The sequence below is a fragment of the Myotis brandtii genome, unplaced genomic scaffold (assembly GCF_000412655.1).
Source record: "Myotis brandtii unplaced genomic scaffold, ASM41265v1 scaffold40, whole genome shotgun sequence".
NCBI lineage: Eukaryota > Metazoa > Chordata > Mammalia > Chiroptera > Vespertilionidae > Myotis > Myotis brandtii.
The window spans coordinates 2,454,049-2,465,524 of record NW_005365372.1 but is presented as its reverse complement, the minus strand read 5'-3'; the positions used below and the strand labels follow the sequence as shown (position 1 = coordinate 2,465,524).

The window sequence follows — 11,476 nt, the reverse complement described above, 5'->3', positions numbered from 1 at the left end:
AAGGACTCTCAGACTGTGAGAGGGCACAGGCCAGGATGAGGGACTCCTTCCCCCAAAATGCACGTATTTTGTGCACCAGGCCTATAGTGAGAAATACACAAATTAAAACCACAATGAGATATTACCTCACACCTGCCAGAATGGCTACAGTAAATCAACAAACAACAAATGCTGGTGAAGATGTAGAGAAAAGGGAACCTGTGGGAATCCTGTGCAGGATACACTGGATGTTCAAGGCCAATTTGATTGTGGGGGCCCTGTCCAGAGAACACAGGATGTTCAAGGCCTATTTGCCATATGCAGGTGCAAAGGCAAGGACACAGTGATTGTACTGTACGCAGTGCTCAGGCATGCCTTTCTGTAGCCCAAGTTGTTATTTTTATTTATTGATTAATGTATTACATATGTGTCCTTATCCCTGCATTGCCACATCACCCCACTACTCATGCCCTCACACCCCGGTCTCTGTGTCCATTGGTTAGGCTTATATGCATGCATGCAAGTCCTTTGGTTGATCTCTTACCCCCCTTCCACCATCCCCTGCTTCCCCTCTGAGGTTTGACAGTCTGTTCAATGCTTCTGTCTCTCTGGATCAATTTTGTTCACCAGTTTATGTTTTTCATTATATTCCACAAATGAGTGAGTTCATGTGATATTTATCTTTCTCTGACTGGCTTATTTCGCTTAGCATAATGCTCTCTAGTTCCATCCATGCTGTTGCAAATGGGAAGAATTCCTTTTTTTTTTTTTTTTTTAGCAGTGTAGTATTCCATTCTGTAGATGAACCACAGTTTTTTATTATTATCATTGCAACAGGATTTTATTTTATTTTTATTGATTAAGGTATTACTTATGTGTCCTTATCCTCCCATTGCCCACCCCTCCCATTCAGGCCCTCACCCCCCTCGTGTCTGTGTCCATTGGTTATGCTTATATGTATGCATGCAAGTCCTTTGGTTGATCTCTCCCCCTTACCTCCACCCTCCCCTACTTTCCCTCTGAGGTTTGAACATCTGATCTATGCTTCTCTGTCTCCAGATCTGTTTTTGTTCATCAGTTTAATGTTGTTCATTATAATCCACAAATGAGTGAGAACATGTGATATTTATCTTTCTCTGACTGAATTATTTTGCTTAGCATAATGTTCTCCAGTTCCATCCGTTTTTGCAAATCGTTGGAGTTCCTTCTTTTTTACAGCAGTGTAGTATTCCACTGTGTAGATGTACCACCATTTTTTAATCCACCCATCTGCTGATGGGCACTTAGGCTGTTTCCAAATCTTAGCTATTGTAAATTGTGCTGCTATGAACATAGGGGTGCATATATCCTTTCTGATTGGTGTTTCTAGGTTCTTGGGATATATTCCTAGAGGTGGGATTACTGGGTCAAATGGGAGCAAATACTCTCTTGTTGAGAGACAGTCAGAAGCCATGTGTGCTGCCTTACAGGCCTGTGTGACCACGCCCATGTCAGGAGTGGCAAAACCCCAACGTTAGCACAGTGGGGGCTATTTGAAACAGAGGGCAGCGGTGAGTACCAGCTGTCTGTTACAGGAATTACAGACCCTGTTGGAAACTGTAATTTATAAGACCCTGTCAAGGGATAAAAATCCTATGGAGATACTCCCGAGTTCTTTCCAAGAGGGTATGCCACGCCTCCTGGAGACCATGTGGTATAAGCACAGGTCTAGTAGGGGGAATCCTGCTACATGGACAGCTGTGACTGTCCGTTTACATATTAATGAACTATGTAGTTTGATTAAGTTACTGGGCAAAGTATCCCTTTGGCCATTAGAATAGACAGCTGGGATGTCTTTGTAGTTGCCATGATGCCACAAGCAACAGTGGCTAGTAGGCCATAACCCCATGAGGGGACAGGAAATGGGAGCTCCACCTGGGGCTGGACCCACTTAGCCTAAAAGATTAGGCTAGACGAGTGTATGCAGAGGTATCCTCAGACACTGCATGTACAAATAAAGCAACAGATGAACTATTGCGACCCAAGGCTTCCCCCTTGGCAGAGGGGAACAGGAAGTGTGAACGTGGCCATGGTCCATTACAAGAGAAGGGCCATTGGTGGCCCTCCTATCACCTTTAGAAAGCGGGTATGACTATAAGTTACAGTCACACCCCTTGATCCAGCCCTGGCAATATAACTAGTACCCTGCAAGAGATAGTGAAGTACAAGCCATACAAGCCCTTTCCCATGAACCCCTCCAAGATTAGTAGGATAGACTGTCAGGGACATAGCACTGACATTTGTGAGTTTTACTATTAGGGCCTGAGTACTGGTTCTAACATGCTACAGTTTATATTATTATTGTAAGCTTTGTGTTCAAGGAGCTGACAAATAGGCCATGGTACCCTGCGAAGACCGTCTGGTGTAAGGAGTGGAGTGTGGGAACCTTAATCAAAGTACACCGGGTGTTTGAGGCCAATTTGAGTGCTGGGGCTCTGTGCAGTGTACGCTGGATGCTCAAGGTCAATGTGCCACCTGCAGGTGCAAAGGCAAGGACATAGCGATTGGACTGTATGCAATGCACAGGCATACCTTTCTGTAGCCCAAGTATTGATGTCACTATTTGGCAAGCTTAAGCCTATTTTGTCTAAGTTGGTATAAAGAGGTATTGCTGACCAGCTGGTACGAGGCTACTTTTATGTAGGGTTGGGTTCCTGTGTGTGCAATGGCTCCTATGTTTGCTGGACTACTTTGTAAGCTACTTTGAAGAACTGTTTTATCTGATGGCTCCTTGTTAACAATGGCTACTTGGGCTGCAATAAAGACTCTCCTATATGCCTATAAACTGCTCATATCATCTTCATCCACTGCCTGGCATCAATGAAGTTCCAGTTCCTAGAAGAGGAGGACCTGTGGCCCCACAGTTGGTGTACTTGAGCAGGATAAAGGAGTAAGAACTCCGACAGAACCCTAGTACACTGCTGTTAGGAATGCAGACTGGTGCAGCCACTATGGAAAACTGTGTGTAGCTTTCTCAAAAAATTAAAAATTTAACTTATAAATAGAAGTAATCCCACTTATACAAATATATTCTAAGAAGCCTGAAACACCAATCAAAAATATCATACGCACTCCTATGTTCATAGCAGCACTGTTTACAATAGCTAAGGTCTGAAAACAGCCCAAGTGCCCATCAGTAGATGAGTGGATAACAAAGCTGTGGTACATTTCCACCATGGAATACTATGCAGCTATAAAATAGAAGGATGTCATACCCTTTGAAACAGCATGGAGGGTCCTGGAGAGTATTATGTTAAGCTAAATAAAGCAGTCAGAGAAAGTTAAGTATCACATGATCTTACTCATATGTGGAATCTAATGAACAAAATAAGCTAAGGAACAAAATAGATCCAGAGACATGGAAGCATGCAACAGATTGAGGAATCTCAGAGGGAAGGGGTGGGGTGGGATTAGAGTAACCAAAGAACATATATACATATACACATAACCTATGATGTGGTTAAGGCCTGGAGAATGGGTAGAGTGGGGAGGTAGGGGACAATTGGGGCAAAAAGGGACATCTATAAATACTTTAAATACTTTCAACAATAAAGATATAAGTAAATAAATAATTAAATAAATAATTAAATAAAATGGGAGATAACAATAAATAAATACACCTTTGCCTTTTATTGTAGGTCTTCTCCACACTGACTAGCTTGATCATACTGTATGTCCCCTATCCCATCAGTTTGCATTTTGTTATTAGGAACTGATTTTATATTGAACAGATTCATTGAAATCCATCTCCTCCAATTTTGAGAGTCTGTGTTATTGTTTGTGTTTTCACTAGAAAGCATTTACTTGCATTGTTATCTGAGTTACTGTGAAATTCTGTTTCTTTGTCAAACTTTCTTAAAATTGCTTCTTTTAGGCTTTGTGTAATTTAAATCACAAGAAATGTTAGTTAAGGCATTTTTGTTTAAAAAATTAGTAAAATGCAATTTAAGTAATTGATTTCAGTACATATTTTAGGAAGTATGAAAGTGAGGATAGTCTGTTTTATGTGACAATAACTCTCCTTCAATTAAACATAGCAGTCATTCATTCATTTGTTCATTCAACAAGTATGTATTGAATGTCAAGCACTGACTTAGCCTTGATGATGGAGCAAATACAGGAAATACATCATAGTCCCTACTTTCAAAGTTTTTAGTGAGGGCCATGTATACAAATATGTATACAATATATATGTCTACAAATAATTATAATTTAAGAGATATTATGAAAAAATTTTAAAAGATATACTACAGAAAATTCTATACGATTTTTAAAAATAAGGGCTACAGGTGTCCAGAAGAAATAATCATACATTACTAGTAAGGAGTTTAGGAACAGATTCACAAAAGATGTGACATTAGAGCTGTTAGGAATTTCAAAATACTGAAGTGACATTAAGACATTTTTACAGAAGCATCAACAGGAACCACTGCATTGGGATATACCTATACATGATGGTAGAGTACTCCCCCTTATTTTCGGGGGATACATTCCAACACCCAGTGGATGCCTGGAACCATGGATTGTGGGGAATCACGGGACTTGGTTGGAAAGTCTGTAAGGAGGATTCTCTGGAAGGTCAGAGGCCTCTAGGGGATTCTTACCGAAGGCAGTAGACCTAGCCTTGACTTTTCCAAACAAGTCTGAGCCCCTAGGTATTTTACTAGAATCTTTATGTTTAGACTTCAAAACGTCCAGATACATGTGTTTTCTCAAGGATACTTACCCTGCTGATTGTATCTAGAGGTTAATTTTAGTTCAAGCTGTTGCTATAATAAAAGCCTAAGGAGGCAGGCGAATGGGATTGTCTGGTTCCTTTAGCCAGGAAGTCCCTTAGCCCTCTCTTTCACAGAAACATGTGTCAGAGTAATCATTCATCTGTCACTCAGGGTCTGCTAGTCAGTCCCAGCAATGGGTAATGGATAGTATTGAAGCATGTATATATATGATTTTTCCTATACATATATACCCATGATAAAGTTTACTTTATAAATTAGGCACAGTAATAAAGTCACAACAAAAATAATAATAAAATAGAACAATTTAAACAATATGTTGTAATAAAGTTATGTGTGTTCTTTATCTCTCTAAAATTTTCTTACTGTATTATACTCATCTGTTCACTTAAAGGAAGTACTTTATGGCTTCTCTTTAGCATAGTTGAACTGCCAGCAATAGTACTCTTGCACTTTGTGGCCATTATTAAGTTCAATAAAGGTTATTTGAATGCACTATGGAAGTTGTTTGGACAGCTACTTAAGTGACTACTGAGTGGGTATAATATATATTGTAGATACGTTGCACCAAGGGTGATTCATGTCCTGGGTAGGGCTGTCTTTTCCGAGGGCCACTTTTTGCTTTTGACTGTTTTTAGTAATTTAAACTAATGTAGTCCAACCAAAATACACATGGATATGGATATCTGATTTGTGATATTTAAATCTGTTTTGTTTTTGTTTTTGTTTTCATTTCAGGAAGCAGAAGCACAGGCAAAGCAGCAAGCATAAACCTTAAACATTCTGCCCTACACATCCTGGAAAAGGAATCTCCATTATTTTTATAAAAGAGCAGAATTATCTTGGCTTCAAAAGAAATAGGCTGTCTTGAAATAATAGATTCGTTGGTGTTTTTGCATGCAAACAATCAAACTGAATACATAATTAAATGTGAATGTCGTGATGAGGAGAATGTGAATGAACATAAAATTTTAAGTAGATGTTATGGAATAGTTTTGTTATCTGCCAAGACATTTTATGTACTTCAATGATTTTAAAAAGCAAACACTTCTGTACTTTGTTGGTATTATTATTGCAGCTTAAGTATATCTGTAGCTCTACATTGAGGAATTTAAAAAGGAGAGAAAGAATCTGTCTTTTGTTCCCAAATTGCCTCACTAATTTTAGTGTGTCTTTTCTAGTGATGTTATTGTGACTAAAAAGTAGTTGCAGGTAATTTTGATGATATGGAAGACATTGTAATTTCCAATGGTAATTATAACATTCCCATTATTTTGTAGTTGAAACCTATATGTACTGGAGTACAGGTTTTCCAGGCTTCTAAATGTAGCCTTTCATTGCATATTTCAGTGATTAGAATAGATGACCTCCCACAAAATAATGCATTTGTTTGACAGATTTTTTGCTTAACTACACAGCAAAATGATGTAATCATGTTTTGAAGTTGCTTGCTCCAGTGAAATATGCATACGTATGTTATGAAAGTGGGATGATAAGTACATTTAAAGTGGCATTCTTTTGTAAAGAGCTCAGACTTTTAATTAACTGTTATAAAATAGGTCAACATTAATTGCTTAAGTCTGTTTGGGGGGGTCTTTGCTAGCAGTATCTTAGTGGTTTCCTCCTTTTAAAATAAATTGTGATAGCAAATGCTACTATCTCTCAGATATTTGATCTTTGTATTTCATCATGGCCACATAGTGTATGAATACATTAAATCTAAGTACAGGAAATATTTTCTATGCCTCTATTCCAGTGAATAGTATAAGTGTCAGATAAAAAGGTCAATTTTAAAATGTTAATTCTAAAGACTTCTAAGATGACAAGAAACATCATGGCCTGAGTCACCGACCCACAAGGAATATACATTGTACTTTAGTTCCACACTACTGTATTAATAAAACACTTTTTAAAATTACTTTTTCATTGTCATTTGAAGTGTTTAAGTCTGTGCTCTTTGCAAAAATCAACATATAATGAAAACATGGCTTTGTTTACAGAGATTCAAACTTGATGTGATGCTTTAAAATAAACTCAGTACTGTTGGAAATACAATTGATGAGTTCCTGGAGTTCTAGATAGTTTAATAATGAATTTAGGTGAGTAGTGCAAATTTTTGAGATATAATAACAAAGAAAACATTTTGGATGCAGTTTCTAAATTTCATTTTTAGGGTCCTAAATTTTGCAATACACACTAGAGTCAAACAAAAAAATATTCCATTGTTTTGTGTATAAAAATATGCTCTGGAGAACATTAGAGAAAACAGGGTGTTTTGTAATAGATTCTGGAAAATGTTTTTAAAAATTGGTCAATATTTTTTCCTGAGCTTTATTAAATGCTGATGATGCTACTTTTAATAATCTGTGTGGACATTTTCCTTTATTTTAGTATCAAATAAGTTAACACTATCAAAAACAGTCTTCAAAAATAGATGACCTTTTTGAGATGTTTGTATCTACTAGACTGTACCTTACAATTAACAGATATGTATATTTAAAGTAAAAGGTTGGATTGAGTCTTCCTAAAGTGAAATCTTTCATTTTGTCAGCTGAACGCTATATGTCTGGTAGATACAAGAACAGGAAGGTAAATTCTGATTATTAAGGTGAGTTTTATAAAGAATTTTCACAAAATTTGCCTGCATAATTATATTGATACAACCAACTTTATCCATTAATCAGTTGAGAGACATCAAGTTGTTTCCACTTTTGGCTATTATACATAATTCTGCTATGAATATTCCTGTACAATTTTTTTTCAAAATTTGTTTTTAGTTTTTTAGAGTGTATATATAAGTCATGTGGTAGTTCTATATTTAAAAATTTGAGGATCTGCCAAAATTTTCCAAAGTTGCTGCACTATTTTGCATTCTCACCAGCAGTATATGAGGATATAATTTCTTCATTTTCTGCCTGACAGTTGTTATTATTTGTCTTTTTTAATATAATCATTTTAGTGGCTGTAAATTTATATCTCATTATAATTGTGATTTAAACATCTTTCCATGTGATTATGATTATTTATATAACCACTTTATAAAAATATCCTTTCAAATACTCTATCCATTTTCAAATGGGTTATATTTTCATTCTTAAATTGCAAGTGTCCTTTACACAGTATATTCAGAAAGCATGTCTTATCAGATATGCAATTTGCAAAGATGTTCTCCCATTCCATGGATTGTCTTTTTCTTTTCTTTTTTTATATTCTATATTTTTTAAATTTATTTTTGCAATTACAATTTACATTTAATATTATGTTGTATTAGTTTCAGGTGTAGAGCATAGTGGTTAGACAAATAATAAACTGTTCTCCCTGATATTTCCAGCACCTGCCTGGCACAATATATACTTATTACAATATAATTGACTATATTTCCTATACTGTGCTTTACATCCTCATGACTATTTTGTAATGAACAATCTGTACTTCTCAATCTCTTCACCTTTTTTCAGCTAGTACAGTGGGGCCTTGACTTATGAGTGTCCAGACTAACGAGTTTTTCAAGATACGAGCCGTCTCTTGGCCGATTTTTTGCTTTGAGTTGCGAGCTAAAATTCGAGGATATAATTTCTTCATTTTCTGCCTGACAGTTGTTATTATTTGTCTTTTTTAATATAATCATTTTAGTGGCTGTAAATTTATATCTCATTATAATTGTGATTTAAACATCTTTCCATGTGATTATGATTATTTATATAACCACTTTATAAAAATATCCTTTCAAATACTCTATCCATTTTCAAATGGGTTATATTTTCATTCTTAAATTGCAAGTGTCCTTTACACAGTATATTCAGAAAGCATGTCTTATCAGATATGCAATTTGCAAAGATGTTCTCCCATTCCATGGATTGTCTTTTTCTTTTCTTTTTTTATATTCTATATTTTTTAAATTTATTTTTGCAATTACAATTTACATTTAATATTATGTTGTATTAGTTTCAGGTGTAGAGCATAGTGGTTAGACAAATAATAAACTGTTCTCCCTGATATTTAGCACCTGCCCCTGGCACAATATATACTTATTACAATATAATTGACTATATTTCCTATACTGTGCTTTACATCCTCATGACTATTTTGTAATGAACAATCTGTACTTCTCAATCTCTTCACCTTTTTTCAGCTAGTACAGTGGGGCCTTGACTTATGAGTGTCCAGACTAACGAGTTTTTCAAGATACGAGCCGTCTCTTGGCCGATTTTTTGCTTTGAGTTGCGAGCTAAAATTCGGGTTACAAGCCAGCTTCAGATACCCCACCGGTAGTTGGCGCAGCGAACGTCACAGTGAACGCCACAACATCAGCCCAGCATCACGTGTCTCACTCGTTCATTGTTGATTTGACATACGAGTAATTTGAGTTATGAGCTCCGTCACGGAACAAATTAAACTCGTAGGTCAAGGCCCCACTGTACTTCCCAAGGCTGCTGCTCATTTGTGACCTGCCTCTAGCCATGCTGAGTGCCTAGCACAGGCCCCAGGTGTGGTGGACTTGCCCCTTCTGCCTCAGATCTGACCCCAGTTGGGGCGCTGACAGGTGGGCCGGAGCCGAGGGCAGCGGGCTGAATGTGGGCCCTGTATATATATATAATCTTTATATTTTACATATAAGTGAAATAATATGGTCTTTGTCTTTCTCTGACTGACAGTTCATTTAGCAAAATATGCTTATGCTCTAGGGAGGTTGGATAACTGGATGAAAGAAGTGAAGGGATTAAGAAGTACAAATTGGTAGTTACAAAATAGTCATGAGGATGTAAAATATAGCTTAGGGAATAATATAGTCAATAATATTGTGAGGGAGCCTGACATGGTGATGGACTAGGAGAAAGCTACCTTCCACTGGGACCAAATTGGAATTACAACTAAGACATAGAAAAATCATTCTGAATAACCAACTGAAAACTAGCTGGAGAAAGCCTGATAACAAGGACTTAAAGAGGAGGCCACATCAAGACTGGTAGGAAGTGTGGAGGTGTGAGATGGCTGGCCAGGCTCCCACAGGCAGTAGCTGAAGTTCTGGAGAGATTCTCAGCTGTGGGGGTTCCCTCTGAGAAGTCTGGAGTCTATCCCCCAAACCAGGCTCCACAGCCCAGAGCACCAGAACTGGGGAAAGTGCTCACATAACATCTGGCTTTGAAAAGAAATGGGGTTTCTGTCCACCAGGGAGAGATGGCTAGAAATGCAGGCACTCTCTTGAAGGGCCAATGAACGAAAAGTTTGTTTGTAGCCATTCACCTTGAGCTTCAGTAGAGGGAGAGCAGAGTGGACTACCACTGTGTGAGGGGAGTCTGGAGTTGGTGGCCTTGGGGAGAGACCTGAGACAACAGGCTCCTGATCCCTGTGCTGAGCCATTCCCTCATACTGCAGAAGCCATCATTATCAGGCAGACAGTTACCATCCAGGTAGCATTAGCTTGTGGGGGAAGTGATAGCCACATACTTTGAGATCCCGCTCACCCACCCTGTGGAGATTAAGCCCTGACTACAGCCAGATGATCATTAAGTGACTAAGACTGACAGCCTGCAGGCAGAGGCGGATCCTCGTATGCTTTGAGTCTTTGCTTGATCTGCTCCTGGGCCTGGGACTAGTAAATGCAGAATGTAGTGCTCAGCTTGGTCCTTTCCATAAGCACACAGGCCCAGCAGAGGAAGCAACAAGCTGTGGGTTGCTGATAGCTCCAAACAGGTTGCTCAGAGCCAAACACAGACAGTGTCTGACAGTGGTCTGCACCAGAGACCCTCTGAAGAGGCTAAGACCAGTACACCTAGTTGCCAGCTTCAGACAACAGAACAGGATCCAATAAGCTTCACAAGCAGCATATCCACAGGCAGATAGTGGCAGGCAACAAACCCTGCTGAGGTGGATTCATTTTATGTGATTAGCATCTACACAGCAGCTTGCACGCTGTGTTGGGAGTTGGGCCTCACTCTTAGACAGCCTGAGGGTTGAGCCCACACACAAAAAGGCCAATAGCAATTAAGACTCAATAACAACAGGAGGGACCACACAACGTGCACAAGGGACATCCTTAGAATACCCAGTTCTGGTGATCAGGTACACTGTGCCAATAGGGCCCACTGGTCACCTACTTCATAACTCCACCATACAAAGACTGTGAGTCATATCAGATGTATCTAATACATAGAAACAAATACAAACAAGCAACCAAAACAGGGAGACAAAGAAACAGGTTCCAAATGAAGGAACAAGATAATTCTTCAGAAGAAGAGCTAAATAAAGTAGAGGTACGCAATTTATCAGCTATAGAGTTCAGAGTAATGATTATAAGTATGCTCAACAGTATGAAAAAAGACATAGCAACCATAAGAAAGGACCAGTCAGAAACAAAGAATGCCATATCTGAAATTAAGAATACACTGAAAGGAATAAAAAGCAGGCTCAATGAAGCAGAGGATCGAATCAGTGATTTGGAATACAAGGTAGAAAAAAACCCCAATCAGAGCAGCAAAAAGAAAGAAGACTCAGACAAAATGAGGATAGTTTAAGGGACCTTTGTGAAAACAAGGAGCACAACAACATCCATGTGATAGGGGTACCAGAAAGAGAACAGAGAAAACAAGAGGTTGAGAACCTATTTGAAGAAATAATGTCTGAAAACTTTCCTAACCTGGTGAAAGAAAAAGATATACAAGTCCAGGAAGCTCAGAGACTCACAAACAAGATGGACCCAAAGAGGCCCACATCACGACACA

At 38.3% G+C, this 11,476-nt stretch overlaps 1 protein-coding gene across 1 annotated transcript in view; it reads left to right on the top strand.

Annotated features, from left to right (window-relative positions):
• Positions 1-7,114, top strand: part of SH3BGRL (SH3 domain binding glutamate-rich protein like) — a 74,085-nt gene extending 66,971 nt beyond the window's left edge. Inside the window, exon 4 of the mRNA XM_005873238.2 lies at positions 5,493-7,114. Within this exon, the coding sequence (XP_005873300.1) occupies positions 5,493-5,525 (33 nt within the window). The 3' untranslated portion in view covers positions 5,526-7,114. The remainder of the gene's footprint in view (positions 1-5,492) is intronic.
• The last annotated feature ends 4,362 nt before the right edge of the window (positions 7,115-11,476 follow it).